Genomic DNA, 24376 nt, shown 5'->3' on the forward strand with positions numbered 1-24376 from the left:
AAATAATATAATAATCGACAAACAAAAGTTTTCAAAACCTAAAAGAGTTAGCTTTCGACACACAAAAGTTTTTATACACAACTAAAAAGCATTGAAATCTTAAATATCCTACTGACTAAAAAATTAGAATACCTTACATTGAGCATGAAACGTCGAGATCATATGTTTCTATTAAGAATTATTTTAACATTAATAACGAAGAACATGTAATACCATAAATAATTGCAAAAACAGATACAAAATTGAGTAGAATCTCTAGGCTTAGATTTCTACGCATACCATTAGGAAGTGGCTAGTCCACCCAAATCGCATGATGAAGCATACGGTGATATCTCTTTACAAATTAGTAGGCCTAATTAGGTTTTGTATTCCTTTCAAAAGTCGAAATTACAACTCCTAATTAATATAAACTAATACTTCTAATTATGGTATACTATAATCCTTTCGTAAATACTTTATTCATTCCATAAGTTGAAGTTACAATTACTAATTAATATACAATTTATTAATTTAAAAAATTAATTTTTTTTAAGAAAAAAGGTGAAAAAACGATTTTGTGTAAAACAAAGACTTTTAATGAAGGACAAAAAATTCAATTCACTTTTCATAAGGCTTTCACACTTTTAATATATTATAGATTCTTATAATCACAGATGTCTCAGTCATAATATGCACATTATGCTACTAAATTATATATATCATCCTTTGCTTTTCTTTTAATATCAAAGTAGGTCACGATTATTATACTTTAATTATTAGAAAGTGGTAAGTTTGTGCTCCACTTTTTCCGTGCTAGTATATATGAAGGTTGAAGAGACAAACATTCTATTATTTCTTTGTTATTCAGCCGATGTTTGACACTCGTTATTATATTTTGGATTAATCTAAATTTAAATTGATTTTTTTTCTTCTTTTGTGTGAGACAAAGCTCTTCAACGGTAAAAACGACAAGAGGACCATGTTGTTCCAAAAGTAGAAATAATTCTCAAGCAATAATTATAAATACTCTGACAAAAACCTCACATACTCTTTATAAAGTGGCAGTAAAACGTTTCATTTTCTCATCATTTCTCCCATGCATATAAACACAGGCCACTTTTTTTTTAATAATCATTGGGTTCAAATCAATTTGCACATATCTCGATTAAATTCACGAGATATCTATCACCTTCCACCATCAATACAGGTATTAGGTAATTTTATCCACCAAGGTTAAAACATATGAAAAGAAATCATTTATTATTAATGGGTCTGTTATTGTTGTTGTGTTATGTTGAAACTTAAACTTGAGACCTAATGATGTTCATGCCAACTTTATTGAACCAATAGGGCTCACCACTGATGGGTCATAGGCCACTTTTATAATTTAGAGATAAGAGTAGCAAATTCAAAGTGGATATTTAATTTACTCGTAAACTCCAACCTTTTCCATAACATAAATATAGCTCGAACAAAAAAGATAAATTCAGTTGGACCAAAGTAAATGTGTAAGTTTGTCCGCTTGGAACGTGAAGTCTAAATTTAGACATTGGACAAATACTAATATGAAGCCCAGACTCTGAGAAGTGTTGATGCCCCCTTTAGCATATCCATCACCAGTTGTCGGCTTGTCGCATGACATCTATGATTGTGAAATTTAAAATAAATAATTGTAACAATCATGTTTAATTTTTTGACAATTTTTAGTTAGGTTGAGGTGCAATCATATTGAAATTCAACTATTTTCACCTTAACTTCAGCTATTTGTGATTGATATCTAAAACGTCAGTTACTTTTGTAAGAATTTCAGACAAAAATATATAAATTTCAGCTGTATGAAACTTCAAATACGGTATAATTCAAGTTATTCTGAAATGAATAATCATGCAAAAATTGTAAAGAATTAGATACAAATTAAATAAAAGTATCCAAATAAACCTTTACTGCTTTTTGACCTAATAATACAAAGCACCAACAAGCATTTGAAGAAAACTTATTGACAAGTAGATGTAAACTAAACAATGTAGTAGGGTAACTTGGAATACAATCAAAATCCAAAATTAGAATGCATGTACCATATATATGTACAAAAATGTTTGGGGTATGTATCACATCAAATTTAACCCAAGAAAATATAACACTTCCTAATAAATTGTTGGGAAGATATAGCAAAAAAGAAAATCAATATTGTTGAAAATTAAAGAAAAAAAAATCTTGTTTTTTTTGTTCCCTCTAAAATTCTCCAATTTATTGGACTTCAATTTCTCCGATTTCTTCTTTCAACAACCATAAGAGGTAAATTATTCATTTCATACCTTCCTGAAGAGAATTGAATCGAGTCACCAAATTTCATAACTCTATTACCAAACCGAGCTGACTCGCTCGATTTACCCAAAGTTAATAACTTACGTCCTGCTTTTTCGACCTTCAAATCATCAATTTTTGAGCTCAACTCAGATACCGAACTCCATAATAACTCGATCGAAGGCTTTTTAATTGAAAATAAAATCGATAATCTCTCTCTACATTCATTTAATCTCTTCAATATATAACTCAATTCGACCGAGTCACCAAAACTCAAACAACCGAGTCGTTCCTTGAACTCACTGAGTCGTAGCAGCAACTCGTTCACCGTTGACAAGTAATCGCTCCCCAGCAATCCAAGAACTTCGTAGAGCAGCCTGTTGCCCTCGAGCAGAAGCGTGTCCGGCAGCTTGACCAGTTCTTCCACAAGCTGAACCAAGGAGTCGAGGTCTCTTATTAAAATTTGATTTAGCATAGATGAGATCCTCTCTTCCTGGCCGTCCTTCCGATCCCCGCTGCACGAGCAGCAGGAGGAGAGGAAGTAGCCCAAAACCCTGGAAGTACAAAGCAGGGTTTCTACATATCTGCTGTAAAACCTAACCCATGAAGATAACGTGAAGGTCGTTGTGGTGGAAAAGTCATTGAAGTCGGAAAGTTTAAGGTAATTCCGGCCACCGGTAGCCGGAAAAATTGATAACTGATCTTGCAAAATAAACGGTCCACGTTTAATAATCTCATGAATAACTATAAGGCATTTTAGAGCAACGATGGAATCTCCGGTTTGATTAAGCCGGTTCATGAGGATGATGATTAACGCAGAAGCGGTGGCGCGTGAGCTGTCACCGCGGGTGAGTAAGGTGGAGATATGGTGGTCTTCAGGCGGCGATGACGGCGCGTGAGTGGTGGCGCGCAAGACAGCAAGGTGGAGGGAGAGATTAGTTGGTTTAGATAGTAAAGTTGCTTTGGATTGTGAAGCTTTGTCTTTAATGGCACCTATGAGTTCTCTTAGATTTGTTATTTTTCTCTTCCCCATTGATGGAGAATGAAGAGAGAGAAAAAATAGCGAAAATTGGTGAAGGAGAGAGTGAGTGAGTTTGGTTTTATGGTTTGAATAAATGTTTGATTAAGGAATAATATTGTGGTTTGAAAAGTGTTAACCTTTTAGGCTCTTAATTGGGACCATATTATAAGGTTTCCAAATATAATTTTATTAACTTCGCAATAATAGGAGTATAATTTTATATAGTTTCCAAAAATATAGTCCTATGGTGATTTGTAAATAAAATAGGAGAAAGTGACTTTTTTTGGAAATTTTTTATGTGTGAAAATTAACATCTTTGTAATTTTTTTACTTATAAAATTACCTATTGTTCCAATCTAATCGGAATGTTTGTGAGGTCGAGTTACTAATTAGGACAAATCCATTGTCATGAGCGTAGAATTGTATGGTAATGCCATGAGTTTAAATTTATTTGAGAATTTTAATTAACAATAATTTCAAACTAAAAAATCTCTTTTGAATTTATAACTTGTAAACAAGTCATGTTCAATACTAAAATTAGACCAACATGGATCATGGTGTAGTGGTGAGACTACTCCACCCTTAATCAGAGTTCTCAGGTTTGAGTCTGGCATGAATAAAATCCTGTTGGGAGTGTCAGCCCCAGAATGGGCGCTGCAATAGTTCGTGATCCAAATTAGTCGAGGCTTCAACGTGAATAGTGGATATCGAGTGGAAAACCAAAAAAAAACACAAACAAAAAATTATAAAATTATTACACATAAAAAAGGATATATTTGAAAAAGAACTTTAAAAGGAAAGTTAAACACTTAACAGGAGTACATAATTTCTACTTTATGACATCAAAATTATTGTGGTAAGTTTTCCTATATGTTATTAACCATAATTAGGAGGAAATTACCACGTTGCAACACTATAAAGTACGAAATATCTTCTCTTTTTTTCCTTAATTAAAGAAAAAAGTTATATCTATTATTGGTGTAACTTTTTGAATCACCTTAAGAATATTTACATGTGGGATTTGGAATAAAATAACCTTTTTTCCGAAACTAAAGAAGTTAGGGATTTTAATTTGCATTCTATTTTGTATGAATCGATTAAAAGGTTATTATCAAATGAATTATATTGTAATTATAATTGAAACGATAAAAAATGACTATTTTAACAAGGAGATTCTACTAATAGTTGAGGAATAAAGAGCTATTAGAAGGGTGATTAATATAATCAAGCATTTTAATGTTGATCTTCGCTTGTCAAAATACATATTTCATCCATCTCAAAAAGCATTCTATATGCTTATAAAAAATCTCATCAAGGGATTATTTAGGGTAAATTTAAAGTTTAAAGTTAACTAATCATTGAATAATATATTATCGTTTTTGTGACTGACTAAAAAAGATAAAGTATCGTATAAATTGAGACCGTGAAATATTTATGGTCGAAAGATATTTCTTTTTCTTAATTAGATATGTCATTTTCTTGTGAAGAGTGTTAGACTAAATAATCTACGCAGGTTAATTATGTCCACGTACTTTCTTATATATATTCCTCTGGTGTTTTTTATTTTTTCAATATTTGTGTAAGCAAAAGATAAGAAACTCTGACTTTTTCTCCTATTAAACTTTAGAATAATAATTATTTTGTTGATGATTTTTTCTAAGAAATAAAAGGAAAGAAATTCATTTTACCTTTTTTTTCTTTAATAATTTTTAATTCTAGTAAATTGCATGCGAAAAAAAAGGAGGAAAATTAAGGTGACGTATTGAACATGTAAAATGAAGTTATGTTTATCATACAGTAGTTAGTCTGATACTTATTAAATTGAGAAACTTACATATGGGCCAATAAAATTAAAATGGGACTGACTAATACTGTGATGTTAATATATTTTAGTGAGGAGGTATAAGGCATTGACTAGTAGTTATGTGAAGAGATAGAAAGGTAGGTCGAAGTAGTATGGAAGTAATCGGTGATTAGACATGAGATAAAATATCTTCAGCTTATCGAGGGCATGATTCTAGATAGGAAGATTTTAAGATCGAGAATTTGGATAGAAGGTTAGTAGATAGTTGAGCATTGTCTAGTTTCCTTAATAGTATTGTTTCAATTACTTTCCTACCATCTTATTCGATTTAATTGTTTTCTTGACATTGATCATCGGTTATCATACACTTTGTTGTTGGTTATCATACTTTGTTGAGGTTCGAACCCAGGACCTCCTTCCAATGAAGGACCTTAAGATCACTTCAAATGTCAATGCACCTAACCAATTTTTTGTTATAGTGAGTGTTTTTATATGTTTTATACCTATTTTCATACATTTTTTATGTAATTATATCTATTCCACGTCGAGTTTAGTAGGTGTTGAAGCACCCCAAAATACAAAATATAAAATACAATGTAGGTCCGCCCCTGTGTGCACATCACTCTCCTTAAATCTCACATAGTTGATGAGAACATATTTGATATTTGTTCTTATTATAAGCCTCCCCCACCCCACCACTTTTTTTTAGCCTTAGTCTTCCCTTTCAAAATAAAAACAAAAGCTAAAGAGTATAAATTATTCAAGACACTAAATTAATATTAGCAATTCCAATAATTCTCATCCATCAAGAAATGTAAGATAATTAGGTGTGAAATTACCGCACTAACAAATCGTTTTCACGATCGTTTGAAATTTTGTACGAAACATTATTTTAAACAAAAGGTATATAATAACATATAATTCGAACCGAAAGCAATAAATATATTTAAATAAACTTTATTAAATAAGTAAATCATGACGTATTGAGCAATGAGACAACTTTGGTGACATTAACACTATAAATTCATGGAAATATGTCCAGCAAACCACAAACAAAGATAAAGTAATGGTATTATTACGACTACGTACATTTTACACAAATATAAAAAAAATAGCCACAAATAACTTTAATCGCTAAACAATAAAATTTGTTATTAGTTCTATTTACAGATAAATGATAGAATATTATAAAATCATGTCGACTATTTCGTGATATATTTCTGATGAATTTCGTAACTATTTTTTATTTTTTATGCCAATTTTTTTTGAGACTTTTTTAAAACTTTTTTATCTGATGTTCGATGTCTGTAATGAATCTTGATTACATTTAAATAATTCTGCTGCAAAGCTCATTTTGAAGGCAACTCTCTTGATAAATTTGTTTCATTTTTCATTTGAAATATCTGAAGAGGAAACTGTTATGAACCAATTGTCCCATATTAGAAAAATAGAAAAATGCTAAGGGGTTTATAGGTCAAATGGTTTCTCCCACCTATCAGGTTAGTCTTTTGGGTTGGGCTCTCCCGTTTGGTTTATGACATTGGTGCTTTCATTGAGAGTCTCACAGGTTGGGCCGTGACTCGAAGTGATGGCCTGGACCCAAGAGGGATGCCAGTCGTGACCAACTGGGCATAACCGTGACCAACGAGGATCAATCCACGTGTGGAGCCGTGCGTTGGGCCGTGACTCAAAGTGGTGGCCTGGACCTAAGAGAGGTGCCAGCCGTGACCATCAAGGATCGATCCAAGCGTGGAGCCACGACTCGGAGTGGTGGCCTGTGCACCAGGAGTGGTGGCCTGGATCTAAGAGGGATGTCAGCCGTGACCAACTGGGCTCAGTCATGACCAATGAGGTTGTTGGTTCTCAAGCGGAGACGATTGTTATGAATCAATTGTCCTACATTGGAAAAATAGAAAAATGCTAAGGGGTTTATAGGCCAAATAGGTTCTCCCACCTATCAGACTAGTCTTTTAGATTGGGCTATCCCGTTTGATTTATAACAAAAACATTGACCTAAAGGGGAGACAAAAAAGTAGATAATTTCAAAAGTTGACACTGGCAGAGTTCATTTAATATTAGTGTATATATATACCCTACTAATTTCCTGTCAACTATTATTGTTTACATGATCCATTCCCCCTTTTGGACCACTTCAAAATAAATTGATGAAATTAAAGATACGTCAAAAAATTCAAACACGTTCATGGTGGGGTTCAATTGAATATTATATGCTCCCTTCTGTTTCAATTATTGTATGTAAATTCAGATTTCAGAGTATGAGAGTCAAAACACGTAACTGATTCTTATTTGAATTTAAGCATAATTTTTGTAGAATATATCAAGATTAGATTTACATGTTTATGAATTTATAGAAGGTACTTCAAATTTGTAACGATTTAGGTCCAACTTCAAGATATTAATCATTTTAGTTCGATTCCATTCTAAGCTACGTCAGTCTATAGGCCTCAAGAATTTGTTCCTGTTTGAAATCGGACAGAAAAAAAGCAAATCACAAGTAGAAAGAAAACAAGAACACGAAGATTTACATGGAAATCCTTGCGGGAAAAAATCACGGGCAGAAGCAGAGGAGGTTTCATTATGAAAGGAGAGGAGTACAATGTGGACAGTGGCGGAGCCAGGATATTTACGAAGGGGGTTCATAAGTGAACATACGAACTAACCGAAGGAGGTTCAACATCTAATATATATACATAAAAAATAATTTTAACCATGCATATATAGCATAATTTTTCATCCGCCACTAAATGTGGAGCGAAGTAATTTCTGAATAATCAAAATCGACCCACTATTTGCACTTATATAATACGTGCATACAAATAAGACTTAGGTCCAAAAACATAAAGGTCTCGGGATCGGGCCGACGCTACCACCACAGACCCCATTGAAAATCATGAACATGGGTCGCACCGCAAAATTTTTAGGTCGGATCAGCATAATTCGGGTCACAACTCTAACAGTTCCTTGGAACCTTAACCCAAAAGACGTCTCAACAACTAAACTCTGAACTCACTTTTATATGACCCCCGACTTTCTTCTCCTATGTGAATGTGAAATTTGTCTAAGATATCTGTCATAGCGAACCTCCTTTGAGTTCAACTAACACACCATACTAGCATCCTTTGGCTTTGAGTCGTGACAATAGTGAATATAGTTAATAATTTAAAATATTTATAAAGAGATTGAGGAGATCATAATCAAATAAAAAAATAATTTGATCCCCTAGATAGTATAACACGTCCACGTAAAATGGAATAAATGGAGTAAGAAAGTATATTGACATGCTGAAACTCGAATTAATAAGAAAATAAATTTGGGAATTCAAAGTGCATTCAGAATAATTAACGTACACGTTACTTCTATATTTAAATATTATTTTGTCAAATTTCTTTGTAATTAAATCCTAAAGTATTGTCTTTATAGTTACAAGTCACAAGATAGTTATTGATTTCAGTTATTACTCTCTTTTAGGTTGCCATTTTATGTATGTCTATGTTTTCATAAATATCTAGTTGGCTAATCAACATCACTTGTTCAATATTTCCATGGAAAGTAGATAAGAAATAAAAGGTACAAATTTTAATAGTACAAGAGTTCTTTGAAAAAAATTAACACTCACTTTTTTTTAGCATGCATATCGTAAAGCGAATAATATCATATTATGCACGTTAAGTGGTCATTTTCAAATTGACTTAGTCGTCCATCAATTGGTGTTAGAGTCGACGACTCAATGGAACGCTTATGAATAATAGAAAATCACATTGATGTTACAATACATATATGAGCTTGGTGATCATAGAATACTCCATTGATGTGGCTATCACATAATATATTTACAAATAAGCCTGTATAGATTTATATTGGCAATGAATCATATGATACATGTAGAGGCGGATTCCATACCTAGGACTTGTATATATTGGCAATGAATCATATGGTATACATGTAGAGGCAGATTTCATATATCCAGGACTCGAACTTGAAATCTCTGATTAAGAATGAAAGACTGCTTACCACTTTCCGAACAACCTTTGATCATCATCATGTCAATTTTTTCAAGTCAAGCTGATCAATATCTTAACATAAGAGGTGGATTCCATAACTAGGACTTGTATATATTGGCAATGACTCATATGGTACATGTGGAGGCGAATTTTATATCTAGGACTCGAATTTGAGATCTCTGATAAAGAATGAAAGACTATTTACTACTTTCCCGACACCTTTGATAATCATGTCAATTTTTCAAAATCAAGTTGATCAATATTTTACCATATTCTTGGAGTTTTAATTTAATTAACAAAAATAAAGTAGGTGATTGTATTAATCGGTAGAATAAATTGAACTTTCTAGGAACATATATGTATTATTTTATTTTTTTGGTTAACACATTTCACATTACAATTTGCTAATTATAATTTGTTTTATAATTGGGCTGATGTAGGCCCACCGTTAATGGTCCAAATTGGTATTTCTTAGAAGCAAAGAAGTCAACGTTAATTAAAGTCAACCAACACAACAAAAATAATATCACGCAATCACCAAATAACATCATTATAATACCTTTAAATTAATAAACCAAAATCATACATCTCTCATTGTATAATATGTTTCGTTCTTTATTTTATTTTTTCCTAGTTGGTGTTATAGAATTGGACTTCCTATTGGGTCAACTATCAAAAGTTAGGTCAGAATAAAGTGGTTAATTCTTTTTTAAAAATATTGTATCTTGGTGGAGGCAAGAAAATATTGGATATTTCATTTCATCTTACCAAGCCATGGTGGAATTATTCGGTATTTGTATTGGACTGGTAAGATTTTATAAGGGCTTTATGAAATTAACGAAGATGCATGTAAGTAGATTCGGACAGATAAATACCACGAATATAATGGAAAGAAAATGCATGCAAGTAAAATTTTGGGATTTGACTTCAATAAGATATGGTCGAGAGTTTTTGTAAATAAATTGTATTTTGTGGAACCATATCATGAACACAATCTTATTGGATCAATGGGCTTAGGTCCATATTCATATTCATTGATACACTTAAATCTGTTAAAACTCATTGGGCTTTCAATAGAACAAAATTCAATTTTCTTGGGTTAGGAGTTGAGTGGCCCGTAAAAAAAAAAAAAGAAGACAAAATTAAAAAATAACATACTTATCCCCTTAATTATGAATTTCATAGCAATAGTTTCATATAATTTTTACTGCCCTTATGATTGATATATATTTTGTATTCTTGCAAACTGTTGCTACAAAAATACAAATACATATGCTACAAAATGTAATTTGATAAAAGTGTTGCTATTTTTTGTAATTTAATACTTAAGTATGCTACTTCATGTATTTTTTCCTAAAAAAAAACATGATAAAATTTGGAAAAATTATAGAAACTAGTATACTTAAGACCTTAATTACAATAACTAGCAACATTTTTTTAAAATTACAAAGTTATAGCAATATTTTAACCATTATATTGAAAAACACATGGGTTTCAGTTTTCACCCACTCTTTTACCTTTCCCTATTTTTACTTCACTTTTTTCATTTCCCTCTCATATTTCACTCCACTTTTTTCAATATTCTCTCATATTTCACTCCACCCTTTTCAATTTTTCCCCATATTTCACTCCACTTTTTTAATTCCTTTTCTTTTTTTTCAAAATTATGCTCCGTCAAATAAGGTAACTTGATATTTACAGTATTTGCATGTTATCTTTTTATATAATGTATATTTTTTTATTTTTCGTATTTTTTTCTTCATCCGTCTTCTTCATTTATTGGGTGGGGGTGGGGGTGGGGGGTTGGGTTTTTCTTTTTGTTGAAATATTGTGGAAGTCTGCTATAATGGAGGGATACGTTATTCAATGAGGTTTTTGTGATTTTTTTTGTTGAAAGATTGTGGGGTTTTGTGTTAAGTTGATTTCTACTCCTATTCAGTTGAACAGAGAAGCTGACATAGAAGAGGTGAGATCGAAGCATTGACGAGCCGAAAAATATTAGGGAAATCATGAAATGGAAAACATTGGAAAACCTTCATCTCCAAAATCCCAAAAAGTACAAAAATATGTGAAAAAGAGAAAGTCAAACGAAAAGGAAGAATATGTATTTTTTAAGTTGTGCATATATATTTATGAGTAATGCATATGTATTTTTTCAGTTATGCATATATATTTATGAATAATACATATGTATTTACCAGATTGTATATGTATTTATGACTAATGCATATGTATTTTTCCAGATATGCATATTTATTTTTCAATAATAAATATGTATTTTCTAGTTATTCATATGTTTTAATGGGGCTGCATGTGACGCCCTGCGTCACTATCCATTAAATTTCTCACGTTTTGGGCATGATTTCGAGCATTTCGGGTGCATTTTCGAGCTCGACGGGGCTTCCGCAATGTCCATTGACAAAGTCAATGTGGAGGCATCTTTGGGAGGTCAAATTACAAGCATGTGTCAACATTTATGAGGCTTTGGAGCGCTGGACAGAAAAGTAGGCAACAAGACAAAGGCATCTCACTAGTTGCATGAATTGCATGGCCAAATATAAAAAGTTTGACTAGCTTGTTGTGGACCATTGTATAGGGTCATTTTGTAGCATTTATTGTGCCCTTTGACTTAGGGACTTTAAATATATGTTGTAAATCCCTCTTGGGCAGCATCTCATATTTGTATTATTCAAGAAATATACCAGAAAATTGGCTCTTCGGGCCTCCCAAAACCATTGTCTTCCTTTGTTATTTTTCCTTACGTGTTTGTGTGAATGTTCAAAGATTCTTGGGGACTGTTTTAGAGCTGGTTTAGGACTAAGTTTAGCATCTATCTTGAGGGTGTTAAGCTGTCCCCACGCAACTAAAAATGGGCCCTTGACAAGTGGTATCAGAGCAGCTCTTTGAACATGGCATACAACGGCGACGAGGAGGTTCATGGCGGAGACAATATGGGCAAAACCAAGAGCAAGAAATGTGACAAGAGTAGGAACAAGGATGAGGCTCAAATTTCAGTTAGTGAGGCTGTTACAAACGTGGAAGATGGTGAAGGTTCCGCATCTGGCTCTCTTGATGAGAGAATCATTAGTACGGAGGCTGGTTTAGTGGTTTTGGGCCATCGCTTCAAGAACCTTGAGTCCAACGTTGGTGCCCTTGAGGCGGCTGCTCTTGAAGGGCTGGACGAAGTCAAGGCTGAATTGTCCGAGCAAAATGAAGAGCACAATGAGGGGCTGACCAGCTTAGAACTCAAGCTTACAAAAGCATTATTGGCGCTACACGAGGAGTTTGGGTCAAAACTATCTGAGGTGATGTTGGGGCAGTTCGCTTTGTAAGAAGAAGTTACTGATTTGAAGCAAAAATTGGAAGTAGTTCGTGTTCATGGGAATCATGGTTCCGTGGCTTACCATGATGCTCGTATTGAGGCGCCTAAACCTAACGTATTTAAGGGTGAGAGGAATGCTCAAGACGTTGAGAATTTCATATGGCAATTGGAGTCATACTTTGAGCATGTCAAAGTTGTTGACGGGGCAGCAAGGATCCAAATTGCAACCATGTACTTTAGTTACGTCGCAATATTGTGGTGGCGTAGAAAAAAGGTGGACATGGAGAGGGGTCTTTGTACCATAGCTGATTGGGATCAGTTTAAGGAGGAGTTGAAAGAATAATTTTATCCTTAAAACATTGTAGACGAAGCCCAACGAAAGTTGAGGGAACTTAAACAAACTTCTTCCATCCACAACTATATGAGGGAGTTTACGAAGCTCTCACTTCTTGTGACGAGTTTCAGCAGCGAGGACTTGCTATTTTTCTTCTTAGATGGTCTCCAAAATTGGGCCAAACAAAAGTTGAGAAGGTGTAATGTCAAGACCGTGGATGAGGCCATTAAAGTGGCGGAATTCTTGAGCGATTTTCATTCCGATTATGCCAAGGCAAAGGATAATCAGAACAAACCAGCTACTTCCAAGACGGATCGTGGAGATAGGGGCAAAGATAAATTCGTTCCCAACAAAAATCGTGAGTTCAAAGGCCAATGCAACCAGCCTTCGTCATTCCGCAAGAACTACGGGAAGAAGAAGAAGTTTGTAGCTACCCGCGATAGCGGCTGCTACCTTTTTGGGGATACGCCTCACTTTGCAAGGTCTTGCCAATCATTAAGCAATCTTGGGGAGATGATTGCAACAACACGAACGGAGTAAGCTAGTGCGCAAGTCGGGGGCTCCGGGGAGAAAGAAGCACAAGCTGCCAATCCGGAGAAAGAAAAGGGATATGTCGTGGTTTTGTTCAACCACATGACTTTGTTTAACCACATGACGCTTGAAGATTTTGATGCAAAGAAGCATAGCGTTAGACCTCGAGAGTCATTATTTGTTGATGGGGAAGTGAATGGCCGAGCAGTCCGCATTATAGTGGACACCGGAGCAACGCATAACTTTATTACAGAGGAAAAGGCTGAAGAACTTGGCCTCACGTTCGTGACCAGTGATTCAATATTGAAAACCGTTAATTGTCTCCCTACCAATGTCAATGACCTCACTTCTCGGGTGAGTCTCACCTTGGGAGGTTGGAAGGGAGAAACGAATTTTTTGGTTGTCCCGATGAATGTCTTTGATATTGTTCTGGGGATGGATTTTTGGTATGAGATTAATGCGTTTATTTCGCCACATCTCAACCAACTATCCATTTGTGATGTGGGTGGTTCTTGCATTGTTCCACTTATTCATGTCTCTCAAAGTGGCACACGTTTGTCGGCGATGCAGCTTGTTAAAGGATTCAAGAAAGGGGAACCAACCTTTCTTGCGACATTGATGGGATTGTGGGCTGCCAAGAAGCGGAATTATTGCCCTCATGTGTCCAACGTGTTCTTGAAGAGAACAAAGATGTAATGCCGGAGGATCTGCCCAAACAGTTACCTCCACAAAGGAAAGTTGATCTCCAAATTGAGTTGTTCCCAAGGAAAAGCCACTAGCTTTGACCCCATGTCGAATGTCGCCCCCGGAGCTTGAAGAACTTAGAAAACAACTCAAGGAGTTGCTGGAATCAGGCCACATCCGACCACCTAAGGCACTTTTTGAAGCTCTGATCTTATTTCAAAAGAAGAAGAAAGGGACGTTGAGGTTGTGTATTGATTATCGTGCTCTTAACAAGGTCACAGTGAAAAACAAATATCCCATTCCTTTGATAGCTGATTTGTTTGATCGCTTGGGGCAAGCCAAAGTATTCACAAAGATGGATTTGAGGAGGGGCTACTATCAAGTTCGCATAACCGAAGGAGATGAAGCCAAGACGACTTGTGTGACTGAAGCCAAGATGACTTGTGTGACTCGTTATGGGTCCTTTAAGTGGCTGGTCATGCCTTTTGGATTGACCAACGCACCAGCCACATTTTGTACCCTAATGAACAAGATTTTCCATCCATACTTGGATCAATTCGTGGTCATATACCTGTACGACATTATTGTTTATAGTAGCTCAATGGAGGAGCACGTTAGACACCTACAACTAGTGTTTAATGTGCTACGAGAAAATGAGCTATGCTTCAAAAGGGAGAAATACACTTTTGCACAGCCAAAGATGCAATTCTTGGGCTATATGATCAGCCAAGGGCAGATTTGGATGGATAGCGACAAAGTTGAGGCGATCCGGGATTGGGAGGCTCCAACAAAGGTGCCCGAATTAAGGTCCTTCCTTGGCCTTGCTAATTATTACCGGACAATTATTTTTGGATACTCGAATATTGCTGCTCCGCTCATGGATTTATTGAAGAAGAATCGTGTTTGGGAGTGGAATAGTTTGTGTCAAGAGGCATTCAACAACCTCAAGGCAGCCATCATCAGGGAACCGATTTTGTCTTTACCGAATTTCACAAAAAATATTTGAGGTGAAAACGAATGCATCCAATTTTGCTATTGGTGGTGTCCTAATGCAAGAGGGCCATTCGATAGCGTCTGAAAGCAAAAAATTGAATGATGCGGAACGACGTTATACAGTCCACGAAAGGGAGATGACGGCCATTGTCCATTGCCCAAGGACATGGCGTCATTATTTGTTGGGAGCTTATTTCATTGTTAAGACGGATAATGTAGCAACCAGCTACTTTCAATCACAAAAGAAACTCTCGCCAAAGCAGGCTCGATGGCAAGATTTCTTGGCAGAGTTTGATTACTCATTGGAGTATAAACCGAGAAAAGCAAACGTTGTGGCCGACGCATTAAGTCGCAAGGATGTTTTGGCGACACTTTTGAGCACTACCAGTTTTAGTGTGTTGGATTCCATTAAAGAAGGGATGGAACATGATCCCGTTGCCAAACAACTTCTTGACTTGGCGCGCAAAGGCAAAACCCAAAAGTTTTGAGAGGAGGATGGACTGTTATACACCACCGGAAGGCGAGTGTATGTGCCTAGATGAAAAAATCTTAGGCGCTTGTTGATCAAGGAGGTCCATGACACGATGTGGGTTGGTCATCCGGGGCAGAAACGCACTATGACATTGTTGAAGGATGCTTATTATTGGCCTCGAATGAGAGACGATATCGAGATATATGTCCGCACTTGCCTTGTTTGCCAACAAGACAAGGTAGAGTACAAGGCACCTGGGGGATTACTTGAGCCGCTGCCCGTCGCGGAAAAACCATGGGACAGCGTTACCATGGATTTTATTACGTGTTTGCCAAACTTGGAAGGTTATGGCACAATCATGGTTGTCGTAGATCGTTTTTCAAAGTATGCAACTTTCACGGCTGCCACATCTAGTTGTAAAGCCAAGGAGGCAGCCCGGTTGTTTCTAAAAGATGTTGTGAAACTTTGGGGCGTGCCTAGGCACATCATTAGCGATCGAGACCCTCGGTTTACGGGTGCATTTTGGAAGGAGTTGTTCAGATTATTAGGCTCCAAATTGCACTTTTCAACCAATTTTCATCCCCAAACCGATGGACAAATGGAGCGGGTAAATGGGCTTCTCGAGTGCTACTTGAGGCACTTTGTTAGTGCCAACCAAAAAGATTGGGCAAAGTTGCTTGATACAGCCCAATTCTCATACAACTTGCAGCGAAGTGAGGCTACGGGACGTAGTCCATTTGAACTCGTTATGGGGCAGCAACCAAACACACCGCAATCCTTGCCGGTTAATGCCGAAATGCGAAATCCGGGTGCTTATCATATGGCCAAGGCTTGGGAGGAGCAAGTCGACATGGCGAGATTGTATCTTAATAAAGCAGCCCATAAAATGAAGAAATTTGCTGATCGCAAGCGACGTCTAGTCCACTATCGGATTGGAGACAAAGTGATGGTCAAGCTCAATACGAGGCAATTCAAGTCGTTGAGAAGCGTCAATCAAAGTCTAATCCGACGTTATGAGGGGCCTTTTGAGATTGTTTCCAAGGTGGGAAAAATCTCGTACAAGCTGGACCTGCCTTTTCATTTAAAGTTTTAGCCTGTCTTCCATGCGAGTCAATTAAAGCCGTACTTTGAAGACAAGGAAGACGAGGAACGGGGAAAGTCTAGCCGGGCTCACATCTCCATGATGCTCGCTGCCACGGAGAAGCAAATTGAGGAAATAATCGATCATAAATTGGTTTGAGGAAAGGGTTGGGGCAATTCAAGTGCCCAATTCTTAGTCTATTGGAAGGGCCAATCGCCCGAGGAGGCATCGTGGAAAAAATATGAGGACTTGTGGCAGTTCAAGGAGCAAGTCCATAAATATTTGTAGCTATGTGGCGCCGCGATTGTCGCCAAATCAGGTGGGGGAGAGTGTGACGCCCCGCGTCACTACCCATTAAATTCCTTATATTTTCGGCATGATTCCGAGCATTTCGGGTGCATTTTCGAGCTCGATGGGGATTCCGCAATGTCAATTGACAAAGCCAATGTGGAGGCATCTTTGGGAGGTCAAATTACAAGCATGTGTCAATATTTATGAGGCTTTGGAGCCTTGCCCAGCTGCTGGACAGAAAAGTAGGCAGCAAGACAAAGGCATCTCACTAGTTACATGGATTGCATGGCCAATTATAGAAAGTTTGACTAGCTTGTTGTGGACCATTGTATAGGATCATTTTCTAACATTTATTGTGCCCTTTGACTTAGGGACTTTAAATATATGTTGTAAATCCCTCTTGGGCAGCATCTCATACTTGTATTATTCAAGAAATATACCAGAAAATTGGCTCTTCGGGCCTCCCAAAATCATTGTCTTCCTTTGTTATTTTTCCTTATGTGTTTGTGTGAATGTTCAAAGGTTCTTGGGGACTGTTTTAGAGCTGGTTTAGGATTGAGTTTAGCATCTATCTTGAGGGTGTTAAGCTGTCCCCACGCGGCTAAAAATAGGCCTGTGACATGCATGCCATATTTATTGATTTGGAAATATATTTTTAGTTCTGCTTAGATTTTTGTAGATGCATATGTATTTATGAATAATACAAACAGGGGCGAACCCACGTGCTTTTTTTGGGTGCTCCGGCACCCACTAAATTCGATGTAGAATAGGTATGATTATATAAGAAACAGTGAAAAAATTGTATAATATATAAAAAAACACCCAGAGAACAAAAACACGATTGGGTGCTTTGGCTTTAGATGTAACTTTTGTGTCTCCTACCCTGGGTTCGAATCCCAGCAGCTACGTTGTATTTTTTAATAATTTTTTAACTTTTAAATCCTGGGTTCGCCACTGAATACAAATGTACTTTTTTAGTGTGCATATGTATTTTTGACTAATGAATATGTATTTTTTCAATTATGCATAACTATTTATGAATAAAGCATATGTATTTATGATTAATGCATATGTATTTATGAATGATGCATATTTTTTGTCATAATAATATTTTTGATGTCTAAATCATGAAAAAGAAATATGTAGTTCAAGTACAATTAGGCAAAGTATTATGTCACTTTTTTGTTATAGAGATTTTGTGTCTTATATGTTTATATATACATATGAGTCAGATATGTATTTCTTACCATAAATACATACGCGGATCTATATATCTATGTATTTTATATATTTTATGAATATGTATATGTGATATAGATATGTGTCTTTTAAAAATAAAAGTAAGAAATGAAAGAGTAAAAAATGAAAAAATAGAAAAAAAAAAAAAGAAGAAAAAGAAAAGTACAAAGAAAAAGAAGTGAAAACAAAGAAAAAAGAAGAAAGAGACACAAAAGCTAGAAATATAAGTGTAAGAATAAAAGCAAAAAGAAAAGAAACAAAAATAGAAAAATAGAAAAAAAAAATAGAAAAAGAAAATATGAGAAAGGAAAAAATTAAGAAAACGGAAAAGAAAAAAATCGTGAAAGGATAAAAAAGAAGAGAAATAGAAGAGTCAAAATAAAGTGAAAAAAAAAAAAAAAAAAAAAAAAGAAATCAAAATAAAAAAATAAAATGATAAAAAAAGAAACGAAAAAAAAAATATGAGAAAGCAAAAAAATAAGAAAAAAATTAGAAAAAAGAGAGAGAGAAATAGAAGAGTCATATTTCTATCGCTTTATCTAAGCTCCAGTTAACCCAATGCAAGACAGAGGGATTTATAATCAGACTGACTCTTCTCTTTCCAAAAGTGGAATGCTTCTTTTATGCCATTATCTTCCTGCCAAACCTACTAGTTCAATCCAACCCAGCGGACTTAGAGCAAGAAATGCGTACTTTCAGAATAAGTCTATCATCTTGAAATAGTTAATTAAATGTAGCATGAATTAAGTATGATTACTTTCGTTATTTAACTTTAACTGATGAGAATTAAAATAGAAACTATTGTATATGTATTTATATAGCAACATTTTACTTAAATACAAAATGCAATTTGCTATTTTTCGTAATTATGAAGCAGTTGTTATAAAAGTTATAATTATAGCGGTTAATTAGTTATTACTTTTGAAAATTTCCCATAAAATTTCTTGATGTAGCCGTTCCGGCCTTCTTATTACTCTTTATAGTGATATTTTTTTAAAAAAAATTACAAATCATAACAATATTATGCATTTTTATAACAGATATACAAGATACATGTATCAGTATATCAATAGAGACGACAACAAATATTATTTTTAGGTGGAACTTGTCTAAAGCGTAAGATATCACATGCTCCCGTCTTTGAAAGCTCGCCAGTAACCTCCCTAGAAGCTTGTCAGACCTTTTTTGTTACCTTCTCTCGTTCATTCACCCTCGTCATACACGTTATCTAAACTCCCCTTAGGAATTCAACATCTTCGTTGAGATTAAACCAACTATGCACTGATGAATTATTCGATTTTATTATTGTATTTGTTAAAGTGTAAGTTCATGGTACATAGTGTCTGGTTTGTCCCAATAAGCCTCACAAATTGTTCCCTAAGGCATATGTGACGGCGTGACGCCCACAACATGGGTCAGATAAATACCTAGATAATATATAAGAAAATTTACAAATAATATGTCGCCAGTTATTTTATAATAATGTATAAAACTGATAATACATAATTAGCTGATAACGGGATAAAAATGATAACTATTACAGACTCAACTAACTTTAATTAATTGGTTGAATATGTGAACTTACAGTTAACATGAATTATATACTTTGCATTTGTAAGTATAATAACATCAACCAACAAAAGCAGTGAGTGGATATGAAAAAATGAATCAAAAACAAGAGAACAAACATTGACATGGCACATCATGTCCTGTCTCTTTTTTATATATATGTATATATTTTGTATGTTTATAATATGTACAACTAATCAACAAAATTGTAACAGGTGATCAAATAAATTTTGATTCCAACATGATCCAAGAAACAAACCACAAAAAATTGAACCACAACATGTGCTACTACCTTTTTTATTTATGTCTAGTGACTATCTTTTATATAATGTTACAACACACTATTTTGTCTTGGTTCTCATATATCTACGTCGCAATATTTAGCTGCTTCATTATATTGTCATTTCCAGAGAAAATATTACAAGTTGTAAATTGCAATTTTTTTATTTTTTGAAAAAAAAAAAAAACTAACTTATTTGAGAAATCTAAGGGAATTTAATTTTTCAACTTAATTTTATGTGAATAGGGGTTGTTGATGAATATAATCAAATCGAGTATTATATGCGTAGGCATACGTATAAGGAGCAGAATAGGTTAAACAAATGTATTCATTAAACATAGAGTGAAGAACCAAACCCCATATTGTCATCCCGTCCGAGAGGAAAGCTATGATTTTTACCACACCATAGAGGAAATTAAAGCAGGGCGGTGTACACCTAGCTCCATAGCTGGGCTAGTCACTGGCTAGAGGGCGACCAACCTACCGGACCGGAGGCAGCCGAGAATGTTGTCTGCGAAGTTATAGTTAAGGTGCACGGGGTCTTACCGTCTAGCCGTTGATACTCCACATCTTTACGGAAAATTTAATTCACCGGGTTCATGTCGGAGACAGCGGGCAGCCCCCTCCCCCTAAAGTTTCTCCTTTTTTGTTTTTTTTTTTGTATAACAATAGGACTAGCGTGACTCCATTAACTTATCCCCGCCACTCCCAAACTTCAACTTCTCACCTCATCGTATTTTGCTTGATTACGTATCAATATTTTTAGAATAAACAGGACTATAGTCTATAAATAAGAATTTCACATATTCTAAAAAAAAAAAAAAAAACATTTTTCTTCATTCCTAACACACCCTTTAAGTCTTTCTTTTCAGAATGATATTTTAGGAATTTACAACAAATGCATCAACAATTAATTTAATGACCCTTTTTAGTTTCTAAGACCAAATTATAATTCTCCTGTCTTGTCAACTTATATTATTATGAAAAGAAAGTGGAGATCTTATTAGAAAAAATAAAAAGTGAAGAACATTAGTGGAGAAGCCAGGCTATAAAGCAACTAATGAAATCAATTTTTATTTTCTTTTTATTTGTTGCTTTCTCATACAACATGCATACTCCTCTTTGTCCAAATTAAAAAGATAAAGTAAATAAAACTAACAATGATATTTTGTTTCTATTTGCTAGTGGTTAACCAACTCAGGACCCATATATTCGACAAAAAGTTCACTCTGACGTGTTAGTTTTATATATAGAGTTTAAATTTAGTACATCATCGATATAAATAATTATTTACATTATCAGATCATTCAAAAAATATTTTCAAGCAAAATCTCCCTAAATTAAGAGAGTTGAAATCCTTAATAAAATATATTAATTATTATAATAGGCAAAGATGATGTATATTACTAAACCCTTTATTATATTATCTATAATATTTTAAGGAGTCAATCATTAAAGGTCCGGGGAATTTGGGTTGTTATGGTTGTACGGTATTTTCCTCTTCTTTTTTTTTTTCTTTTTCTGAATAATAAATATAATTGGCATTTATAATAAGTGCGATCCAACGAAAAAGAGAATTTTAATTCATATGGAAAAGTTTGAAAAAGTCATAATGATGAAAAGGAAAAAGATCTCTTTTTTTCTTGATTACATGCATGCCATTTTTTGGCATTGTTGAATAGGAAAAACTTTTTTAAGGTAGAAAATTGTATAAACAAAAGTTAAGAGTGGTGATAATATGGCTAGGTTAAAGTTCATATAGATATATAGTTCATCCTGTTTAGTATAAAGATTGGTGTTTCTTGCTCATAGTGACGAAGCCAAAATTTTTACTAAGTGGGTTTAAAATCGAATAAAGTAGACACACGAACTAGCCGAAGGGGGTTCAACAACATTAATTATATATACATAAAATATAATTTTAATCATGTATAAATAGTGTAATTTTCCACTGAAAGGGGTACGGGTGAATCCCCTAATAATAAGGTGGCTCCGCCCCTACTTGCTCGTTATGAGACAATCACTTATTCATAATACCTAGCAGAAATAGGTGAAATGAGTTTTTTTATATATATATATATCATCTCCAATAAATTCTAGGATAGTGACATTAGACTCTAATAACTGAATTTAGACTTTAGAGTTTAAATTTTATACATACATAGTCAATGAAGTTCTTTATACAAATACAAAATTTGAATGAGAGTTAATAGATTCGATCGAATTCTCACATCGGCTTCTATATATAGCTCGACCCCGATACCTATAGACAAACTCCAATGTTCTTTCATTATGATATCACTGAACTATATATCTTTGTGTATCATTAATGTACAAAACTTTAACATTATTAAGAGATAATTTCAAAGATAACACAATACTATAACTTGATTATGTAGCCAAAATTATTTCCATTTTTCCAACATTAAAGAAACATCTCACATCATGTATGCAAGTTTTCCAATAAAAAGTCATTATATTACTCACCTTATAAGTCTAGGAGGGATAATCTCTTGGAAAATTTTTTAGGTTATGGACATCCCCATAATTATAGCTAAAAAAAAAAAAAAAAAAAAAAAAAAGACAAGAACTATTTAATTACAAGTTTACAACCCTCTCCAACAAAAAGGAAAAAAAAAGTAACATTATTAATAGCCACATCCCAATTTCTTAGATTCCATTGGCCCCTCTTGTTTTTCCTTTTTTTTTTAAAAAAAAAATCATAAATATTATTTAATAACAAATATTCCTTCAAACTTTTCTATATAAACTAACTACCATTCTCCGAATCGTTGAGCCTTCGATCATTATTCAAATAATCATCAATAATGATCAGCTCATACCCCACCACCACCACCGCCGCCACCGCCACGATCACCACCGTTGATTGCGAGAAACAAGTCCGGTCGTGGCGGCTCCTCCGCTCTCTAGTTGAGTTACTCATCCCGAGTTGTTACTGTACTTTTGATGAACCTACAGAACATGTCCTGAATAAAAAATCCATCTTGTCATCCTTTAATTATCATAGGTCATCATTTTCATCGAACACATCGAATATTACGGGTACTATATTCGGATATCGTAAAGGAAAAGTCAATTTTTGTATCCAAACAAACCCTAATTCCTCTACCCCGCTTCTTCTCCTTGAACTTGCGGTTTCCACTTCTACCCTCGCACGCGAAATGCGTGGAGGGGTACTAAGAATAGCACTAGAAAGTTCCGATGAGGGTACTTGCGGAAGTGGAAATGAAAATTCTTCCCTTCTGTCCACGCCTATATGGACGATGTATTGTAATGGGAAGAAAGTAGGGTTTGCGGTGAAGAAAAAACCTATGAAATCCGATTTGCTAGTGTTGAAGCAAATGGAAAGTGTAGTTGTGGGTGCGGGCACTATTCATGGTAAAGAAATTAATCGCGATGATGATATAATGTATCTCAGAGGAAAATTCGAGAGGGTTCAAGGATCTTCTGACTCAGAGTCTTTTCATTTGATCGATCCTGAATGTAGTATGGGGCAACAATTGAGCATTTTCCTTCTCCGCTCTCGTTCTAGCTGAGCAAAACGATGGTGTTCAAGTTAGCTTGTAATTTCTTACTTTTTTTTTTTTTGTTACCTCCTAAGTTATGAGTTTTATTCTTTGGTGGTGCTATGCAACATCCCATGTGTTTTTCGAGCTGTGTTTTCTTGCATGGCTTTTTTTTATTATCCCTAATTGGGATATTATTTATCATGGGGTGTGTGTTGTAATTATCAGAGATGAATATTTGTAAAAATGTAATTAATGGAGGAACCTTTTAGTTGATATATTTTCCCTTTATAGTTCATTAATTATGTCGCGATTAATAGATTAATCAACAACTTTTTATGTCATAATTAGCTCAAAATTTAGTGGAAATCTGTTAGGATTTTTTTCCTGATTTTCTTACTATATTTAAGTTTTATTTTTTCTTAGAAGGAAAATAAAAGTTACCATAATTACTTTTACTTTTTTCTGAAAGAAAAAAACATAATTCTTTTTCATATTTGGCTAACCTATTTCTTGGAGGAAATGTTTTGGACATCCCCTTCTCATACCATAACACAAGAGCATCTATAATGTACTTTTTAAAGAGTCTTTGTTTAGGGGAGATTTTCTCTCTCATTAGTTTTTATGTTTCTAATATTAGGTTTTATATGTAGGTCAATTGGCCAAATCACATAATAATAATATGTTTTTAGTATGTTTTTCTTTGTCATCTGAGTTATTGTCTTTATGGTTTATTTCGAACCCAACAGTATCTTCCATTTATTAATATTATGGAATTAAATTTCTCCATCTCTTCCTTGATGTAATTATATTTTGAGGGGAAGAAAAAAAGAAGCCAAATTTTCTGAATCTTAGAATGAATTAAGGGGGAAAAAAAGGAGTTTATTAACTCTATATATTCACTGCAAAAGGAAAAAAAAAAA

At 34.4% G+C, this 24376-nt stretch overlaps 2 protein-coding genes across 2 annotated transcripts; one reads left to right on the forward strand and one right to left on the reverse strand.

Moving 5' to 3' along the window:
- Positions 1 to 1893: 1893 nt before the first annotated feature.
- On the reverse strand, positions 1894 to 3499 carry LOC107849556 (putative clathrin assembly protein At4g40080). The gene has a single exon (XM_016694109.2). It carries the CDS (start codon positions 3314 to 3316, stop codon positions 2237 to 2239), a length of 1080 nt encoding a protein of 359 aa, XP_016549595.1. The 5' UTR covers positions 3317 to 3499; the 3' UTR covers positions 1894 to 2236.
- A 19185-nt stretch (positions 3500 to 22684) lies between these two features.
- Positions 22685 to 23751, forward strand: LOC107849633 (protein MIZU-KUSSEI 1). Its single transcript, XM_016694188.2, has one exon. The coding sequence runs from the start codon at positions 22755 to 22757 to the stop codon at positions 23481 to 23483; it is 729 nt and encodes a 242-aa protein (XP_016549674.2). The 5' UTR covers positions 22685 to 22754; the 3' UTR covers positions 23484 to 23751.
- The last annotated feature ends 625 nt before the right edge of the window (positions 23752 to 24376 follow it).

Source organism: Capsicum annuum, chromosome 12 (assembly GCF_002878395.1).
Source record: "Capsicum annuum cultivar UCD-10X-F1 chromosome 12, UCD10Xv1.1, whole genome shotgun sequence".
NCBI classification, from domain to species: domain Eukaryota; kingdom Viridiplantae; phylum Streptophyta; class Magnoliopsida; order Solanales; family Solanaceae; genus Capsicum; species Capsicum annuum.